The sequence below is a fragment of the Molothrus ater genome, chromosome 15 (assembly GCF_012460135.2).
Source record: "Molothrus ater isolate BHLD 08-10-18 breed brown headed cowbird chromosome 15, BPBGC_Mater_1.1, whole genome shotgun sequence".
In the NCBI taxonomy this organism is placed as follows: Eukaryota; Metazoa; Chordata; class Aves; order Passeriformes; family Icteridae; genus Molothrus; species Molothrus ater.
In genome coordinates, this window is record NC_050492.2 from 1,416,977 (window position 1) to 1,437,486 (window position 20,510).

A 20,510-nucleotide genomic window follows, 5' to 3' on the forward strand; every position below is an offset into this window, starting at 1 on the left:
CTATTTTTTTTTTGCTGAACATTTTCTTGCCAGTTGCAAAGCACAGCTGCCTCTTGCATTGCACAAGGGGATGCTGCTCTTCCTGGTCCCAGGAAGCTTTGGGGAAGCAGTGGTGGAGATCACACAGAATTCACAGAATCACTGGGTTGGAAGAGACCTTTGAGATCACTGAGTCCAACCCAGCCCCAACACCTCAGCTAGACCATGGCACTGTGCCACATCCAGGCTTTTTTTAAACACATCCAGGGATGGTGACTCCACCACCTCCCCGGGCAGCCATTCCAGAACTTTATCACTCTTGATAAGGAAAGCTTTTTCCTAATATCCAACCTATATTTCCCTTAGAAGTTCTCCTGGCAAACTTGGGCTGCCACACTCCAGGAGCTGGAGGAGCTCAGCATTTTGCTTGTGGCCATTCATTTTACACTGAGATAAAGCCTGATCTACGCAGAGACTTTGTTCCTTACACTCAGCTGAGCACGTGGGGAGATAATGATCTGCCTTCCTGAAGCTCTGTTGTTATGAATAATAATCATAAATAATAAAGTGTTTAAGATGGCAATTTGCATTTCAGCAGCACCTTTAATTCATGGCTTTCAAAATGCTTTACAGACAGGGATTAACGAGGCCTCACAACAACCCTGTGAGGTAGGGGGATGTGATGTGACCATCCCACTGCTGTGGGGACAATGAGGGCACCAGGGATAAGGGGCTTGGAGCAGTCGTGCTGGGATTTGACCCAGAACTTGGACATTTCAGTCCCATCAGGCCTTCAGCTTCGGATCAGGCTTTCCCAAGCACGGGTCTGGCTCCACGTGGGGCTATGCTGATTAACGAGCCCGTGACTGCCTGGCACAGACTATAAAGGCCATTCATCTAAGGCAGAGGTTTATTAGTGCAGTGGATGGTGCCTTGGTGCTTCTTGCTGCTGGAATTATCTGAGTGTTTGAAGGCATATCAAAAATAGAGTTAGATATCAACCACCGAGTGTGGCAGGCTGTAACTGGAGAAAGCCCTTAGGCCCCAGGTGGGGAAGCTATGTAGGACACTACTGTAAATGTACTGATCAGAAAGGACATAATAATTTATATATAAAGTCCACCCTTGCTCTTTCCCCGAAGGAAAAATAAAAAGAACCTAGAAAGCCACTGCTGGTTGTCACATGTCAGCTTCAAGCTCTGGGCTCTTGGCTTCATAGCACCTGCCAAAAGAACAGAACGTGGTCATCAGTGGCCTGGCTGGGCTGACAAAGGCAGTAGAGCAGTGCGTTCTCCCAAACTCAGTCCCAGCTTTAAAACACCTGAAAATGATAAGAATTCCTCATGTGGGATGACCTGAGAGCCCTGATGGGGATGTGCTTCTGCCACCTGAGGGGCAGGAGTGGATAAGCTGGACTGGAGGGTGAGACCTCAATTTCTCACAGACATCTCCATTTAATGGCAAACCCCTCCAGCTTTGCAGCTGGCCACAGGTGATGTCACCTGTGTACATGAGGTAAACTTGGCACCTCGAGTTCAGCCAGCCCAGGTAAACTTGAGATGGGCACTCAAACTTTTCAGGCTCACTGGAAGCAGTTTGGACCATTAGAAATTTGGTGGCAGCTGGTTTTTGTCATATTTCTGAAGGAATAAAAGAGCAAAGAAATACCTCAAGGCATGCTCTTATGCCTTTTGCTCTTATCCAGCCAGAGAAATGATCCCCAGCTGATTCCCTAAAAAGCAAGGCTGAAGAGGGAAACCTTTTCTGACGGGGGATAGCTCATGCTGTTGTTGGTGTTGATGTTCTTCATGGAGATCAGAGTGATGCTGTTCCCCTTCTGGCTCATGTCTGCCGAGCAGCTGCCAAGGAAAGGAGATAATTAATTACTCTGGGAAACAAGAGAGGGAATCACAGAATCACAGAGTCACTGAGGTTGGAAAAGACCTCCAAGATCATCCAGTCCAGCCTTTGAGTAATCACCACCTGGTCAAGCAGACCAGAGCACTGAGTGCCACGTCCAGGTGTTCCTCGGACACCTCCAGGGACAAAATTTCTTTGCAGAGAGCTGGAGACAAACAGGCAAGGCAAGGCTGGTGTGGGGGACCAGGTTTGGTTTCCACCACCCACTGAGCTGCTGTCCTGATTCAGGCGCATCTATAGGGAGTTACAAGGCTTGGGAAGGTGGAATTCCCCCTTTTTTCCTACCTTGAGGGCTGGGATGTGCATTCCTTGCCAGTGGAGGCTGGATGGCTTTGGGATCAGGAAACCTTAGGCACTGCCCTATTTTCTGGCATGTTCTGCCTCAGTGGCTTCAGATCCCTTGGATCATGATCGTTAAGGGTATTTAGTGACCACTGATGCTGATGCAAATTTGGCACCTAAATACTCACAGACTTTGCTCCCTGTGTCCTTTTCCAGGGTTTAGGAAACTATCAGATGGAAAAATAGCAGCAATATGTTTTAGTCCCTTCCAGCTCTTGTTTCTTGCTGTTTTCCCATATTCTGCCTCTCCTCTGGAATAGCAGTGATGGACCATGGGGTTCTTATGGACCATTCTCTGCTTGATGCTTCTCTTCCAAAAGTCTCAGAACTGGGGCTCCTTTGTCCTGCTCTCACTGGGAAACAGTAATGGGCATCTTGGGAGATATCTGAGACTGCTCTGAGATCCAGAAACTCGATTTAGACCTCAAGGCTCTAGCTAGGCAAGGAAGACAATCTGCTTTGGGAAGGTGGGGAGTCTTCTCTTAGTGCAGCTTTGAGATGAGCCCCCTAAATATTGATCTATTTATGTCTCTATCAGAGGATGAGGTGTTATCAAAGCTGATTTTGCTTTTCTAACTCTCTCAAAGATATCTTGACAAGCTTCCTTCCACCTGAAATAACCAAAGCAGATTCTTTTCCTTGCTAAAATTAGCTCTGGGATAAAATAGGCACTCTCAATGAGATGTGGGTGGCAGGAGCAGCCTTACCTCTCTGATACCATGGAGCTTCCTGGTTTCTGTTTGTCTGGGGGGAGAAAAGCAGGTGGTGATGTAGAGGTGAGAAGTCATAAAATAAGTCAGCTCTATTCTGAATTACTTTGTGCAGGGGTATAAATGAAATCTGAATGAGCTTGGAGACACTGTGGGGGAAACTTGGGAGTTGATTAGAGAAACCCCTTCAGCTAAGGGGATGTACAGGCAGGAACTGCTGGCCCTGCTGGGGTTTAGGAAGGATTCTGCCTTGCTACAGAGCAGCCTTGCCCTCTGCTGGGCACTGCTTTGTGGAAAATGGGATTCCTAAGGAAAAGGAGTGTCAAACTCCACGATTTTTGCTGGAAGAGCTGCCCACCTCTTGGAATTTGAGCTGCAGGAAATTTGAGACCACATCTACATGAGGCTGGGCTGGGGCTCTAGCGAGGAGGTCACACTGCATTCCTAACTGCTCAATCTATGTTCCAGTCTGGCTTCCAAACCTCCCCACCACGCTGTAAGCTTTTCAAATGCATCTTTTAGGAATTGCCAGATCCATACGGAAACTGGTGGTTTGTTGATTAGGGAAGCACAGATTCCCCAGACAGATACCTTCAGAGTCCTTGGAGTGGTTGCACTTGAACCTCAGGCTGACCACACTGACCAGGATGATGACCACCACTATCAGGATAACAACAAAGCTGATGACACCTGGGGATGGAGGAAAGAACTGTCTGAGCAGCAGAGAGACTGACATCAAAACTTGGCTAGGAAATCAATATTTTCATTAATGTGAGCATGGCTCGTAATAGGCAGAGAAGCAAACAGTTGTTAGAACAAATAGCTTTATCCTCCTGTGTTTTAACCTCAAAGGGCTGCTATGAATACTTAATCAATAAATAATTAATTGGTAAGGCAGTGCCAGGAAGGCAGGAGTCAGCTGATTACACTGGGGATTGATAAGAGTCCGTATGTTCCTGCTACAGTCGGTAAATCTTATCCCAAAAGTGTGTAAAGCCAGATAAATAAGTAATATAAGAGGGAGAGACAACATAGAGCTGTGGGTGATGTTATCTGTCCCATAAACCATCTTTAGACACTTTAAATCAAGTGTGGATTTGATACTGACATCAGGCCTCAATAATTCAATTCTTTGCACAGGAAATTTGTCCTGCTAAGAATCCCTCGGACTTAGAATCCTGGAATCATGGAATGGTTTGGGTTGGGAGGGACCTTAAAGCTCATCCTCTCCCACCCCTGCCATGGGCAGGGACATCTCCCACTGACCCAGGTGCTCCAGCCCCAGTGTCCAACCTGGCCTTGGGCACTGCCAGGGATCCAGGGGCAGCCACAGCTGCTCTGGGCACCCTGTGCCAAGGCCTCATGGAGTTGGGTGTCCAAACCAGCATTTTTTTCTCCTAAAACTGCCCTAAACCAGGACACCTGGTGAAAAAGAACCCCTCCTCCCTCCAGGTGGCACAAGACCTTACCAAAAGCTGCCACTGTCAGCGGTGATTTCTCGTCTGTCGGGGTGGTGGACTCGGGCCATTGGCTGGAGGAGTTGGGTGCTGGGGTGATGGGTTTTGAGGTGCCTACAGAGGGGAGAAAGGTAGATTTACATAAAAGTCATTCTTCCACGGCTGGGAAGAGGAGTCCTAGCAATCCTAGAGGCCCTTACTCTCACTTGCACTTCATGAAGAGACCAAGTTTGGATCCTGGCCAGGCCATCAATATTAATATCAAAGTGAGTGAGAGCTGTGCGGAATCATTGCCTTGGTGGGGCCCCTTTTATGGACAAGCTGAGAGCACCTGCAGGGTTTCCTTCTGGGACCCCAGTGGGGAAAGGTCAAAGTCAGCACTGGCACTGTGTTTGAGGAGGGAATTTGTCCAGCCTTCCTGCTTTTACAACCTTTTGCCATAATGGCACCTTTCCTTCTGTTTCCAGGCTTAAGAGGTTGCCCTGAAGTGCTGTTCTGCAGAGCTTTACAGGCTTTTCAAGGGCTGGATGGGATGTTCATCACCCCTCAGGAAATCCTTGGTGTCCATGCTGCCTTGAAGACAGCTGTGTGATGGCCTTGCTGCTGGCTGTGCAGAGGAATATAAAATATGGAGCAGGAATCACCTGTCTGTGAGGAGGAAGCACCTTGAGTCGCTGATGTTGTGGTGCTCTCATTCCTCATGTGATCCTGACCTGCACAGAGAGACACAGAATGTGAGCATTGACCTCCAGTGACATTCAAGAACCAAACTGATGGGGAGGAGAATGGATTCACAGAAGTGCCAATGACATCTGGGGAAACCTGAATTAATACTCCCACCTCCATACTAAAAGCTTCCCACCAAACATATTATGTCCTGTTTTCCATGTCTAAATGAAAACCTAGGGCACCAAAATTCAAATCCCCTTTTGTGAACTCTCTAGGGTCTGCAGTCCCAGTTACAGGTTTGGGGCAGAAAGGCAAGGCAGGGCTGGAAGACTGAGCTGGGAAGGTTATAGATATGCTGTAGGTCATAAACATTGAGACTTTAAAATAAGTCTGATTAGGGGAAAAAATAATGCAGTATTTGGGTGCAGATTGAGTGTTTGGCTTGTCCCTGGACTTGAAATGAGTGGATTTGCTATGCTGGGTTATCTAGAAGTAATTAAATCTGTTTGAGTTGGGCTAACTTGTACACCATATGTAGTCTAGCTGTGGCAGCACAGAGGATTGTCCAAGCAAGGACTCCAGTTCTCAGTGGGATAAACTGGCTTGTGTGAAGCTGCTTGGTTTGTGACAGCTGCTTCCAGTGCCTGAGCAAGGAAATGTGAAGCCAGCCCATGTGTTTTACTTGTACAGAGAAAAAACATCCTTTGCTGCCTCCAGGCTGTTGTTGAACAGCCAGAGTGTCTGCATCAACCTTAATGAGCAGCTGCAGGTCCTGTCAGGAGACTCAAAGTGATACTTCAGAGCTTCACAAGATCATCTGTAGGTCAAGCAGGATCTTCTTCCCTTCTTTCCCATGCCCAGGCTCCCAGCAGCAGCGCTGGCCAAGGGTTTGTGGTGCCTGGAGGGGTGTGCGCAGCTCCTGGCACTGCCTGGGGAGCTGCTGAACCCAGGTCCTGTCCCACAGCAAACATCCCTGATTTGGAATGGCATTTTGCCAAAAGCCAGGAAAAGGGGGAAAGGCATGAAATAATGAATCTAGCCATTTCACAAGGAGCAGAAAGTCTGGAGAAGCAGAGTCTGCTGCTGTACAATTTTTTGCCCACTCATCAAATTCTTTGTTTAATTCTGAAATTGTTCTTCTAGCCACAGGCAGAAGCTGTGGTTTGCTGAGCCTGGCACGGATACCCCATCCCTGGGAAATGTTTGGTCTCACACAATGGGAGACCTGGCTTTTGGAAGCATCAGCATCTTTATTCAAAGATGTGTGGAGCTTCTCAGTGGTAAATCAGGGCTGGGATGGACAGCAATCTGCTCTGAGCAAAGGGCTCCTGGCTTAGGTGGGCACAGCCATGCTGGGTGGGCATCTGTGTGGGCACAGCTGACCACAGCTTCCTCACCTTGCTTGTGTTTGGAGATCTGAGAGGTACTTGGAGAGGCAGAGCACTTTCTTGACCACTGCAGATTTTTGGGGTTGAGTTTTTAATGGAGAGTCAGCTCAGCTGTCAGATTTCAGTCTTCCAGTCACTTGGATTCTGCCCTTATTCTGAGAAAACTCTTACTGAATTCTCTAAATTTTACTTACAGGTTGGGTTAAGAAAACTGTCAAAAGCAAAATTATATTTATTTTAAAAGATTTTCAAAGGGCTCCCCTCTCCTAAACATAGATCCATTGTTTGGCTGCTAAGTCCATCCCAGCAGAAGATGTTAAGAGCATTTATCTCATGTGTTATCACTGCTTACAAAGACACCAGGTGTGATTTTGGATGGCTCACCCCCAAAAAAGACTCATGCTTAGAGAACCTGTGCCATTGATTACCATCAAATTATCTGATCTTATTGTTAGCCTCTAAAAGGACAAAGTACCTCGAGGTGCTGGAGAAGGAGCTGCTGTGCTTCTGTTTCCACTGGACTTATCATCTAGATAAAGAAAACATGGGAAAGGACAATTAACTTGGGAAGCCACTCCAGATTCCACCGTGGAGAGCTGCTGGGTGTCCATGGAGTAAAAATCTTTATTTGCATGCTGCTTTCCCTCCAGACAGACATCAGGATGCCCAGGTAGCCAGGTGTGGAGTCAGCTCAGAGTGTACCTGATGGGTGAGCTTGGGAGAGGGAGCCTGGGGACACTGGAGCTGCTCCAATATTTGATAAACCATGATCTGGATTTTCTCATATGGGCTTGGCCTGGCTTTGTCCATCTGGGGAACTGGAATGAGCTGCTCTCTCAGCAAAAAAACCTCTGAGAAATTCAAGATTTGCAGAATTGCTGAATAACCAGCACAGTGTGGACTAGGCCTAATATTCTGATGCCTGCAGTTTGGCTTGGATAAGGAGGGAGGCACAAACAGGTCCTGCCTGAGCAAATATTTGAGTTTTCCATCCTTACCTCTCTCAGTGATTGCTGTCAGGGGTGTTGTAGTGCTGGGGGAGGGTTTGGCTGTAGTAGTTTGACTCACAGAGGTGAGGCTCAGGTTCGTCAGTGGTGTTGCTTTTACTGATGGCTCTGTAGAAAAATTGTGGCATTACTTCAAAAGGTTCAGCTCAGAAACAGCTTGGAGAGGGCACAGCTATTGCAGAGCCCTCAAATTTCTTGAGAGTTAGGAATCATCTGCTAGGGGAAGCATGGAAATAGCCTTCATTCTGCTCAGAGTCAAGGAGCTCTTGTACTTTGGAATTTCCTTTTGCTCTTTTCACTGTGAGGAGATGCTGAGCTGGCAGAGCTCAGCAAACATGAGGAGAAAGTCAGGGTCTGCCACAGCTTCTTTCCCTGCTGTGAAAAGTGAAGGTTCTTGTCACCAGACACTTGACCTGCCTGGAGCTGCCTGGCACCACGTGATCATTTCCTTGTGCTCTGAAATGCCAACTTCCCCCTTTCATTTCACTGAGAGTCTCCAAGCACAAATAATTCAGCTCTTGAAGTGGTCTGCAGGCTCCATCCTCTGCCTCAGCCTGCTCCAAACTGCCCCTGATCCAGAGCAAGATGTGGGGGGGAAAGCTTTCAATAATGCCTCTGCAAGGAACAGTGGATCACCAGCTGGGAATTGATAGGAAACTTCCTTGCAAAGACTGCTCTTGGCTTTCCAATAAATTGAGAAAATGGTGAAATGGTTTCAAGGTTAGTGTGGTGGGATTTTTTCCACTTTATCCAAAAGTTTCAGTGAAATATTAGAATTTATGATAAAGTTTAAGTTTCTCTTCTTTTTTTTTTTTTTTTTGCAAGGCTTGGAGGCAGAAGCAGAGATCTTTTTGAGATCTTATTCCTTGATATTTTTGGAATCCTCCTGGAAGGGTAGCTATGCTTAGATTTTTTTTTTTCCTGACACATAGCAGGAAGAGATCTGTCTCCAAAGATCCAAGTGGACACTAACAGACATGGAGCTGCAGAGATAATTTCTTGTGTAATTGGTTTTCTGTACATATAGAAAAATATAGGAAGGCTTGTGTTGGAAGGGATCTTAAAGATCAGCCAGCTTGGACAGGCCTTGGAGCAGCCTGGGATAGTGGAAGGTGTCCCTGCCCATGGGGAATGGGAGGAGCTTTAAGGTCTCTTCCAACCCAAACCATTCTGGGATTTCACTCTATGATCATCTCACTCTCCCTATGCAATTTAGTGATTTCTTTGCCCCTGGTTTTGCTCACACCTGTGCCTTGATCCCTGTGGGGTGAGGTGGCAGGATCAGAAGCCCTGACACCACAAAATCTCCTTCCTCCTCACCACTGTCCCCTGCACAGCCCCAGTTACTGTGGGGTGGCCCAGCTGGACTGAGGTCAGGCCAGTTCCCCTCTGGGATGTCCCCAGGCCAGTCTCCAGCTGAGCATTACCTGAGCTGTGGTTCTTGGCTTCAGGGCTGGGTGTTGTTGGTGGGGATGGACCTGGAACACAAGCAGAGGCACAGAGGTGACATTTGCAGGCTGGTGGGATCCCACAGGGAGGGTTGGAGGATGGGCCAGAAAGGGGCCATGGTTGCCAAGGAGAGCAGAAAGGGTGAGGGGAACAAGAGATGCTGAGGAGAAGGTTTGTCCCTGGTGTGGCTGTAGGGACCAGCTCCATGGATCCACTGCTGCTGGGGAACAGCTGGGGAGCAGGGAGCAAAGAGCAGGCAGGATCCCTCTGCTTTCCCCAGGCTTCCTGGGACACAGCCTCACTCCCTGCTGGACCAAAGGGAGCCAAGGCAGGTCACCCCTAGGCACAGTGCCCTCCATGTCCCCTGGAGGTCTGGGGGTGGCTGCTGATGGATGGGGCAGGCAGAGGCAGGATCCTGGGAGAAGATCCCTCAACAGATGGGAGTTTGGAATCAGGGTCCCATTTGGGGCTTCTCCCCAAATCTGCATCCCCCCATTTCCACATGCATCCACATCCAACCAGACACATAAAGCACATCACAAGCAGAGGTACCTGTTCCAGCAGGGGTGGAGGAGTTTGTGGGAGCTGTGGAACCTGAAAGGAAAGAGCAGAGGGTGAGTGGTGCTGATCTGTGGTGGTCACTAACACACTGCTGTTCTTGTTCCTTGTGGGGTTTGGGTTTTCCTCCTCTTCTGTCGGAATGACTTGGAAATATGGGATTGCCCCAAAAGCTTTAGCAGAGAAGTAATAGCAAAGAAGTTTTACTGAGTGTAAAACTATCAGGCTCTGAGTAAATTAGTAGTGGAGTTTATCCAGCCAGGATAAATGTCCTCCTCTACTTTGGGGAGCCACAGAAATCCATGGGGTCATTCCCTCCCTTTGAGCCCAGCCCTGGCAGAGCAGGGTGTGTGACCTGTGTTCTGGAGCTGTTCAGAGGTAAGACACACTTCTGAACACTTTGTTCCCTTGAGACCTTAAGAATGGATGGATGAGGTTTGTAAAGGCTTCCAGGAGCTGGTGGGACTGTTCTCCTTCCTATCCTGTGTGTCCTGGGAAAATGAGGCTGGAGGGAACTGCAGCCCTCAGGAGCTGCCTTCCCTGTAGGGCTAGGTAGTCCTGCAGGTCCATACAAGGCTGTAGGTGTTCACTGTGTCCCCAGTTCCTCAGCTGAAAGGGGCCTTTGTTTGGTTTATTTGTTTGTTTTTCTTTTGCCTTCATGACAAAGCATCCCTGCCTCAATCCCTCACATTTCCTACTCTCAGCATCCATGATGTTTTCCTGTAAATCCCCAGCTCTCGGGGTCCTGTGGTCATGGAGTCACAGAGCAGAGTAGTTTAGTTTGGTATGGAGCTTTCAAGGTCATCTAGTCCAACCCCAAGGGTTAGATGAGATGGTAATTAAAAATGCTGCCCTTGAAAATGGGAGAAAGAAATGTCCCACACTTGAGGACAAGACCTGAAAAATGTAAATACACTTTAAATGCTCAAATCCAACCCAGCTGGTTTAACTTTGGGAAGGTGACTTTGAGTCTGTCATTGCTGGAATGCTCATCCTAATTGGGATTTTCAAATGGTTATTGCTGGTGACCCTGGTGCTCTCTGTGGTTATGTTTAATGACAGAAATGACACTACAGGTACAGAAAGCAGCTGAATCTGACTGCCCTGGTGATCCATCTCACCAGAGTCCCATGGGAGAAAAGGGATTTGGGGAGAAAGGGACAGCAGGGAAGGTTGAATCCTTCCAGCACACTGTCCCCTCATGATGCCTCAGGGCTCTGTGGTAGGAGCAGTGCCTTTACAGGGAGTGCAGGGGGGGTCCACCCAAGGCAGCACCAGCCAGGGCACAGCAGTGCCCGTTTCAGCAGGAACCTGCTCTCCTGGAGGGAAATTCTCCCTGGGAGGGTGGGCAGGCCCTGGCACAGGGTGCCCAGAGCAGCTGTGGCTGCCCCTGGATCCCTGGCAGTGCCCAAGGCCAGGCTGGACAGGGATTGGAGCACTCTGTGCTAGTGGAAGGTGTCCCTGGCATGGCAGGGGTGGAATGAGATGAGCTTTAGGGTTGCTCCCAGCCCGAGCCACTCTGTGATTCCAGGATTTGATGCCAGGAGCTGTAGGGGTGGTGTAGATGAGCTCAGGGGCAGGTCCATGAGCTGCTGGTGCCTGGGGAGGCTGAGGGCCTGGGCAGGGAGGGGTGTCTGGAGGGAGACCCTGAGCACTGAGTGTGGTTCTGGCTCAGAGCTCACCCTCAGCACCCTCTGGGTGTAGCGAGTTCCTGATTGATCTCATTTTCCTCATGGAATTGCTCTGGAGCCATAATTGTTTTTGTGTCTGAGGCTTTATGACAATGATCCCAGCCAGACAGGAAGTGTGTAAACCATGGTGAACACATAATAAAATGTGGTTTATTCCCAGACATGGCTTGGCTGTGAAAATCAGACTGGACTTTTCAGACCTTTTCCATGTTTTTCTCCTCTAATTTACTGGGCAGCAGGCTGAGAAAACTGTCCTGTTCAATGCATGAAAGAGGAGACAGGATCAGGTCTTTAATCACACAGAGAGGAAGGGACTGGTTGATTTTCTAACTCCATTTGGAGCAGGATCAGGAACTAAGGACCTTTATGTGCAGCAAGGAAAAGGGAGGCTGGGAAATAGGAACCTGCCTTAGTACAGGGCTAGTGAGGTGCTAGGAGTGATTGTGTTGGAGAATTTATGGGATATCCTTCCCTGGGGGTTTGGAAGAGCAACTTAAAGGAGCATCAGGGTGATGCCTCAGGTTTCAGCCTTTATATTTTTAGATTCTAAAGATGCTGCTTTAGTGTGTGGGCCTGGGCTTCATATGAGGGGATGGTGAGCCTCTGTGCACAGAGCAGGGAGACAAAACAATTCCTGCTCCAGCTGGGGACCAAGGACAAATGATCCAAACCTCAAGCCCAAGAGCACAAACACCGTGGGCTGAAGAGAGAAAAAGAAGAAGGATGGGACTGCATGGGCTAAAGCTGGAATTGGACAGTGAACTGCAGGATGCCAATGGAGCAGAACTGATAAAAGTGTGAGATCCCATGACCTGTCGTGCATTTTGTGACCATTTTGGTTCATCTTGGGTGCAGCCCTGGCTGGGCTCTTGTGCTGCCCAAGGTGGATCCATTGAGGCCTCCTAATAAATCTCTACTTTATTCTTTAATTCTGTCCAGCCTCTGTTCTAGGCCAGCCTTCACAAGGCATCAGGGCAGTAAGAGACAGGGTTATGGGCAGCTGAACCATCACCTACTAAATCAATTAATATAATGGGAAAAAAAGAATGTTTTAGGCACATGTTTGCCCTTCCTCAAGAGGTAGAGATGCTTCTTTTGAGGAAGGAGGATGATTCTGGACATTGGTTTGCAAATGCCTTAAGATACTCTATACATTCAGCACAAAAAATAAAGTGCTGAGATTGTCCTAGGGGTCAATATCCTTCAGCAGCTGCCAGACTCACACAGCTCCCCTTTCTCCAAAATTCCCTTGCAGGACCTATTGCCATGTTTTCCTGAGGGGAGAAGTAGCTGTGGCACACTTATGGAAATGCTCCCAGGTACTTTTTCATGGACATGGTGGAAGCACCCAGAATCGCTGGAGAAAGAGCTGCTGCCTGCACTCAGCCTTTGCTAAAGGGAAAAGGAAAATGAAGATGCTCAGGTGGACATTTATTCCACAATTTTTGGTGCAGATGAGGAGAAATCTGAGAGCTTGAACAGAAGCCCTGGGGATGGGAGGAAGCTGAGGGCAAGGGAGGTGACATTGCCCTGCTCTGCCATCCCTGATGGGACAATCCATGGGCCAGCTCCAGCATCCCTTGGACAAGAGGAAATTATTGTACTCAACAGTTTCTTCACTGCAGCTCATCCTGTCACTGAGGGTCACACTGGAGACCTTCTGAAGTTCTCTTGCAAACCTAAACCTCGTGTTTATTGTAAAAAAGATGAAAAAGCAGATTTTTCCCACTGCTCAGTTCCCAGAGTTCCTGAGCTGATGCTTGCCCTGCTCTGGAGAGGCTGAGGGCTGGAGATCCCTTCTGGCACCGTGCTCCGGAATAAACAGCCGGGCTCTCTCTGAACACATCCACACTCACTGCAAAGCGCAGCCGGCCTGGCTCCGGCCTCTGGCTGCTGCTGCTTGTTGTGCCTTCCCTGCCAACTCAAATAAGCAAAAGCCCTGTTCTGTTGGGTGTTTTCTTTTGGGGAGGGTGCTCAGCATCCCCAGTCCCACAGGAGCAGGATGGATCTGTGCAAGGCAGGATGAGACCAAGCTCCCACTGTGGGGCTGGGCAGCAGGATGGGGTGAACACAACGCGCCACGTGTCACAGCTCCCTGCAGATATCCCAGGGGATCCTGGAGCTGGAAACAATTCCCTCCCAGGGCTGCTGCCAGCACAGAGAGCCCTGGCTGCAGAAACAGCTCCCAGCAATAATCAGGACACGGCTGGCGCAGCTGGAAGTGCAATAAACATCAAAGCCCCTCCACAAGGGCAAGCACTGCCAAGGAGTTCCTTGTGTGTTTGGGTGCAAAGGATTTACAGCTGGATTGTGCAGTCCTGGGTGGAGACTGGGAGCTGGCTGAGGGATTTACCATGGGAAATAGGGCTTTGTGCTCGTGCTGTCATGGGAAAGTCCCAGTTAGCCACGGGAGCTGCAGGTCGGGGCTGCAGCTGCACTTTGCTCGCGGTGCTCGCTGCTTTCCCGGTAATTTTTCCAAAGGCTAAACAGGAGAATTTTGGATTTCTGTTCTTGGCAGTTGTTTTTCTGTGGGGCTAGGTGTGTCTAGACTGACCTGGAGTCTTCTCTCATGGCAGCTGAGATATTCCCAAAGCCAGCAGCTCACCCCACTCACTCCTCAGCACAAAGAAGGTGATGCCAACCAAAAGACAGGTGAATTTTAGGTATTTATGCTTTGGTATTGTTTTTGGCAATTGTAGACATTTAAAGCATGGTTTTTCCAGCTGCTGACCAAAGAGAGGGACTACTTTAAACCCCCAAACTTTGCCAGGGTTTCCTATAGAGACCTGAGCCAGCTCTTGGAAAGGTTTCAGCAGGGTTTAGATCAGGCTCAAGGCAGGCTTGTGGTGTCCAGTCTGTGTTCATGGAGGGCCGGAGTCACTGGGGAGGATCTCTGGCAGTGGTGTGGAGTCACAGGGACTGCTCCTGTCCACTCAGAACTGCTGATGGGGAGGGAGCATCTATTCCCAGTGACAAGGAACCCTGGACTCGTCCCTTCCCTGGCAGTTTTGGGGGATGTCCCACCTGCAGAGCCCACAGGGCAGGGCTGCACCTCTGTGTCACCCTGTGCTTGAAAACGCTTTCAGAAAAGAGATCCAGCAAGCTAAAAATAGGCTTTGCAACTCAGGTATTGGCACTTCTGTCAGATGACCCAAAACAGAAAAAAATACCAACCACTTAACACAGGTGCAGCAGGTTTCTGGGTGAAACACAGCAGCAGTGAGCAAGACCCAGTTCTTAGGACTTCCACATGGAAAAAAAATTCCTCTTTTAGGAAACCTGGAAAGCAGAGAGTCCTGCCAAAGCCTAAGTCCTGTTTTATTAAGTGCCTAAATAAGGTGTCTCTGCCTTGAGGGTCTCACAGCAGAACAGGTGGGGTGGGAATTGTGGAGGAGAGAGAGGAAAAGTGTTGTTCTGTTTCTGTTCAACAGAAAAGTGTTGTTCTGTCAGTTATCTGGTGGATAACTGACAGCCCAAATCAGGGCCAGATCCACAGAAGTGTTCAAGTGCCTAATTCCCAAATGGCATGGGGGGGTTGGCAACTGGCTGCCAAGTTGTTCTGAATTGCAATGACTCAGTCAAAGTGTTATGGAAAGTTTAGAGGGCCGGGAATTAATCCCGGATCTCATCAGCAATTAAAATTAATCGTTGCCTTCCTCTGCCCGTCCTCAAGGACTGGGCCTGGGCATCCTCTCCAAGCACCACATTCTCTGCTCCTCTCTGGTGAGCCAGTCTGGAAGCAGATCTTAGTGGGAGGCAATTAAAACCCACTTGGATGTAGAAACAACCGGGGAGACAAACAATGTGGGGAAGCTGCGAGCACGGAGCGGCTCTGCTGCACCCCTGTGCTGCCCAGGGCTGCTTTTTCCATGTGAAGGGAAGGAAAAGCAGCCTGGCTTTCTTTTCTCCTGGCTGCACCACCCCTGCTCCACCAGGCTGCTGCTCCATCACCCTCTCAGCTCTTTATTTTAGGGCTCTGGGTTTGTTCCTGGTGATGTGGGTCCTGTCCTTCTCCTGGCCCTGCTGCTCCTCAGGTTTGGAGCTGGGTCTGGGATTTTGGAGGGGAAATCACTCCATGCCCAGTGCAAATGAAAAATGGGGGCACCACCAATCCAGGCTTGATGTGACCCAGAGCCCAGCCTGTGATTTCTGCCCACCTACAATTTTTTAATAATATTATTTATTAGCAGAGCTCAAAGCACTTTACAGAGGAGACTTTCCAAGTTTCTTCCCAAACTGATTATTCTTTCCAATGATCCTGAGATTCCCTAGATTTGTTTGAATGCTGCTCTCTGGTGTTTATGAACCACCAAGCAGGAATGTGATCTGCTGGGACTGGTTCAGGAGACAAGGTGTGAAAGGGGCTGGTGGCTAAGGGATTTTGTAGGAAATGGATTTGTAGAGAATTTTCAAAGTTTGATAAAAGGTTTATATAGTATGGATCTGCACGTAAACTTTGAGATAAGAAATGCTATGGAATAGGACAGACATTGTTGAGAGAGAATAAAAATTCATCATTCCTGTTCTTTCCACCTGCTTTTCTTGAGTGTCCTGGCTTGAGTGCCAGGGGAGCACTTGAAGGATAACCCTGCCTGGAAGAGATTCCAGTCTCACAGAAGCAACAGCTACAGGCCAGGTAAAGCATCTTGGCCTGACAATTCATCTGAGTCCAGATTTTGGGTGAATGACCCAGGTTTTGCTCCCACATTTCCTAACTCTTCATGTATCCTCCACATCTCATATCCCCACAGTGTGGGCAGCAGGGCAGGAGGGGTTCTGCCCCTCTGCCCTGCTCAGCTGAGAGCCCACCTGCAGCTGCTCTCCTTCAGCTTAAAGCCATTCCCTGTGTCCTGTCCTTCCATCCTTGTCCCCAGTCCCTCTCCAGATCTCCTGGAGCCCCTTTAGGCCCTGGAAAGGGCTCTGAGCTCTCCCTGGAGCTTTTCCTTCTCCAGGTGAGCACCACCCCAGCTCTCCCAGCCTGGCTCCATGGCAGAGCTGCTCCATCCCTCTGCCTATCCTGGTGCCTGCTCTGGACTCAGATGGGAGCTTCCCCCCTGTTGAGGTGGTTGGGTGGTGCTGGGTGGGCTCCTCTGGCAACCGGGGCCAGGAGAGCTCCCAGCTGGGACTTTGCTGCTGCTGCAGAAGCCCCAGCTCCCTTCTGCAGCCTGGCTTCCCAGCAGGAACGTTCCAGCCTTTGGGACACCAGCAGCACCTCCTGCAAGGACACCTGTTGTTGACTCACCTATTGTAAATGGGACAGAATTCCTGGAAGCTGCTGCAGTCAGAGCTGCAGAGGGGTTTCATGTTACTGAAGGGAGCAGTTTGTTGTGTGAGCAAACATTTCTCCAAACCACCTCCTGCTTTCTCTTCCTTGTTTCAGCACCTCAGGGCTGGGCTGGCCTCGCCCTTGGCTGAGAAATCTGCTTTAGGATGCTCTGGGTTGAGGATGAAAGTCTGGAATCTGGGTGCCTGTCCTATGGCTGCACCTCATCTTTTTGATTATATCAAAAATATATCTCAAAACACGTGTCTGCTTTTGAAATACCACATTTCTCATGGCATTATCCATCCACAGGCTGTGGCACAGATAAGGAGAGCAGTGGATGGAACAACAACAGTGGGAAATCCTGCTGGGTTTTCATCAGCTTTGAGGAGGAATTTTTGCAGTGGAAATCTTTTGTCTGGGAAATGCCTGCCCATTGTAATGGAAAGGGTCTATAGGAAGAGGTTTGTTTGGACAAATTTTCTGCTAAGTGTTTCTAGGGGGAGGAAAACCAAATTGGAAATGTGCCAGACCTTCCCAACTCAGCAATTTCAAAATAACAGTTTGAAATTCCCTTATTTGAACCTCCCTTCAGAAATAACCATGAGAATGGAGAAATTTAATTTAGGAAATGCTAAATTAATAAAATACTGAATTTGCACCAAGCAAAAGCAAGAAAGGCCTGTGTGGGACCAGGCAGGTGTTAGTGTCCAGCCTAAGCTGATTCTGTGTCTCCTCAAGGTTACATCCATCTCCCCCAGGGCAGGGAGCCGTGTTCCAGAGCCCCTAATTCCCTTTTCCAGCTGCTGGTGTGACGGGAAACCAGCAGCACCACGGAGCCCGACTGCCCCTCTCCCAAGCTGCTGCTTTGCCTTGTGCAGAAGCTTCCCCAGGGGTTGCACCACCTTTGGGACTTGCTGTAAAATTAAAAATGAAATTAAAAAGCCATGTTGGGGCTGTTGGATCAGCGCAGAAGAGGGAGGCAGGACATTCCAGGGAAGGCTGGTTTGGTGGGAGAGGTGTGACAGTGCTGTGACCATGCAGGGGGACAGTCCCTGCCCCTGGTTTTAGACTGGTGGCTTTGAGAGGACAGTGATGCTGTTGAGACTGAAGGATGGAGGGTGGCATCCCTTCCACCTGTGCTGCAGCACTGGGCGCTCCTGGGAGCTGGAATTCTGGGATTCTGGGATTCTGGGCAGTGCCTCTGGGATTCCCACTCCATGGACCTTGGCGTGGTGCAGCCCAGCCAGGGAAGGGGCCTGACCCCCTCTGTGCCATTGCTGTCCCATAAAAGCCCTTCCAAGCAGTTTTAAAAGGAAAAGCAGCGTTCTGGGTGGGCATTAAGGAGTGTCACAGGGAGGCCAAGGCGCTCAGAGCCCCCTGGTGTGATCCTTGCTCTGATCCCAGGCTCAAATCCCCCCTCTGCTGAAGGCAGCAGTGTTGGCCTCTAATGAAGAGAGAAAATTTCCAATCCATGTGCTCTTATTTCTTGGAATTATACAGCTACAAACCGAATTGCTTTCTATATTCTGCAGAATGAGATGATCTTTCCTTTCCAACACAAACCATTCTATGATTCTCTGCCTTTTAAAAATCCCATTATTACCAGCACAGTGGCTGTAACCTAAGGCAGCTTCTATGGTTTAATGATAAAACCTCGAGTTGGAGACACATTATTTTATATTCCTTTGAATGTATTCCAGCTCCCAGCTACTACAGCTGTCAGCAAGGGAAGAGGGGCCTGACAATGCAGGGAAAAGCAACCTGTCATCCTTTGGAGCAGGAAACCAGCTCCTTCATCCCACACCTCAACTCAGATGGGAAAGAGAAGTTAAAGAATAATTACCCCAAAGCAGCAGAATTATTACAGCAAGGACGAGATGTGCTCTGCATGAGCCTTGCATGTGGGCTTTGCATTGATACTAATGAGAGCAAAAAGTGCAAATAAAAAGTATTTTTGAGGAAAACAATGTCCTGTACATTGAAACATTCCACCTTGACTCTTACTTGACAAAAGTCACTTACTCCAAACGCCTCAGCAGAAACACTCCTTTCATTAAGCTGCAAGCAAATCCTTGTATTCCATCAGTGCCAAACAAACCCTGTAAACCTGACAAAGCCACGATTTCCCCAGCAGCCCGGCTGCCACCCCTGAGCTGCAGGGCTGCAGTGGCAGCTCCCAGCCTCTGCCCGGCTGCCTTTGGAGCCCCCCGTGAAGCCGGACCCCCAAACCCCCCGTCCGAGCCCGGTTCTCGCGGGTGCGGAGCAGCTCACCTGGGAGCAGCAGGAGGAGCCCGAGCAGAGCGCGGAGGGACGGGAGCGGCATCTCCGCGCTGCTCTGAGCCTGGCGGAGCTCTGGCCATCCCGGGAGGGACCGCAGCAGCGATTCGCCTGCCTGGGCTGACTCTCGCTCAGCTTCCTGTTAAAGAATAGGAGGAAACGGGCTCAATCCACAGGGGAACTGTGTTTTTCAGCCCATTATGGCCGGGGAGGATGTGAGCCATCGCTCACCGGCGGCGGAGGAAACCTCGCCGGGCTTTGCCGGGGTTCGGTCCCACTCGGAGGGATGCTCCGCTCCGGGCCTCGGGGCTCCCGTGCGGTGCCGGGGCTTTTTGGGAGGTGTTTTGTGTGTGGGGCGAGGTGCCCCAGGTCCCATCCCCCCAATCTGCCTCCCTGGGGTCAGAGCTGCTGGAGGAGCCTCCCCGGCACCTGAGAGGGAGGGTTCTTACACATCCGTGGGGAATTTAGGGACAACTGCTCCTCGTGGGGCCAGGGTGGCTCAGCAGCTGGGCCTGCCCTGTGCCCTGTGCCTCCCTGGGCAGCCCCAGCGAATCTGGGTACTGGGACATGCCAGCTTTGGCATGGTGGCCTTGGCACAGTGACTTTGGCATGGTGGCTTTGGGATGCTTCAAGCAGCACCTTGCAGGACACACAGCACATGCTGGGCTTGGATCTACCCCATTCCCAGTTCCTGGAGAAGGGCAGGAACTGGAAAACTGGGTCCCATCCAGCCCAAGGGGCTCAGGCATTTGTTTCTTGTCCCTGACCTTGTGTTGTGCTGCTCCGTGCAGGTCCTGCCTGTCACAGTGGGAACCCCAGAGGTTCTGGTTTATCCTGTGCTGGATGTCAGTGGTGTTTGCAGGAGAAGCATTTTAGTGTTCCCACCTAGGAAAGGCTCCTGTGTCCTTCTCAGGGGTCTGTGCGGGTGTTCAGGATGCAAAGCCAGAGGATTCTGTCTGCTGGTCTGAGGGCCTGCTCCAGCCCCCTCCCACAGCTCCCAAAAGCCACAGAGCCTCAGCCAAAGGCCAAGGAGATTCTCCTTCACTGCATGGAGAGCATCAAGGGTGTCTTATGCTGCCAGCAGGATCCTGGTTCCCACAGCTGGCAGACAGCAGCAGCAGTGGAGGGAATCATCCCCCGTGCATGGCACAGCTCCTCACATTCCGTGGGTCTCTTCCAACCCCTCCAACCCCTCAGGAAAACCAGCAGGCCCAAGGCTGGAGGCCTCCACAGCAGCCTGGCTGGGACAAACCCCCTGCCAGCAGCCCCCCCATCCTTTTGTCCCTTGCACAGATGTGATGCTCAGAGATTATGCTGTAGATTAAGGTTTTACTGAATCCTGAAATGAGTGCAAATACCCAGAAGCTCACACGCAGTTGAATCTCTTCTGGATGCTCGGCTGGATGGGAAAAGGCATTTCCCACCGTGTCCTCTCCACGTGCAGGAAGGACAGAACCCAAATATTCACCCCAGCCTGTCTGCTGAGAGCCTGCAGGTAAGAGCAGTGGTGTTTTGGGGTGGAAGGATGGGAAGATACGTTTTGTAATGGCTGAAACTCCGAGGGATCCATATTTTCTGCTCTGTGATGTGCTCAAGGTCACTGCTGGGGCAGAGGCTGTGACACAGCACCCCTCAGCCAGGGGATGTACCTGTGTGCAGGGTGGGGACACGTGTGAGGGGAGGGATGTGCCAGCCCTGACCTGGCTCTGGCTCCTGCCTGTGACCCCCAGCAGCTCACACAATCCTTTAGGTTGGAAAAGCCTGAAAAATCATCGAGTTCAACAATTGAACTGGAGG

The 20,510-nt window shown here is 50.0% G+C and overlaps 1 protein-coding gene across 2 annotated transcripts; it reads right to left on the reverse strand.

Moving 5' to 3' along the window:
- Positions 1-198: 198 nt before the first annotated feature.
- On the reverse strand, positions 199-18,785 carry ECSCR (endothelial cell surface expressed chemotaxis and apoptosis regulator). Of its 2 annotated transcripts, XM_036391722.2 has the most exons (11): positions 18,708-18,785; positions 9,474-9,515; positions 8,900-8,950; positions 7,464-7,580; positions 6,941-6,994; positions 5,053-5,121; positions 4,421-4,522; positions 3,543-3,641; positions 2,949-2,985; positions 1,739-1,838; positions 199-1,201 (listed from the first exon to the last, which is right to left on the reverse strand). In XM_036391722.2, exons 1-11 carry the CDS (start codon positions 18,757-18,759, stop codon positions 1,193-1,195), a joined length of 732 nt encoding a protein of 243 aa, XP_036247615.1. In that variant the 5' UTR covers positions 18,760-18,785; the 3' UTR covers positions 199-1,192. The 2 variants fall into 2 exon arrangements, with proteins under 2 accessions (XP_036247615.1, XP_036247614.1); XM_036391721.1 differs by lacking the exon at positions 199-1,201 and having other exon boundaries at positions 1,694-1,838.
- Between the last annotated feature and the right edge of the window lie 1,725 nt (positions 18,786-20,510).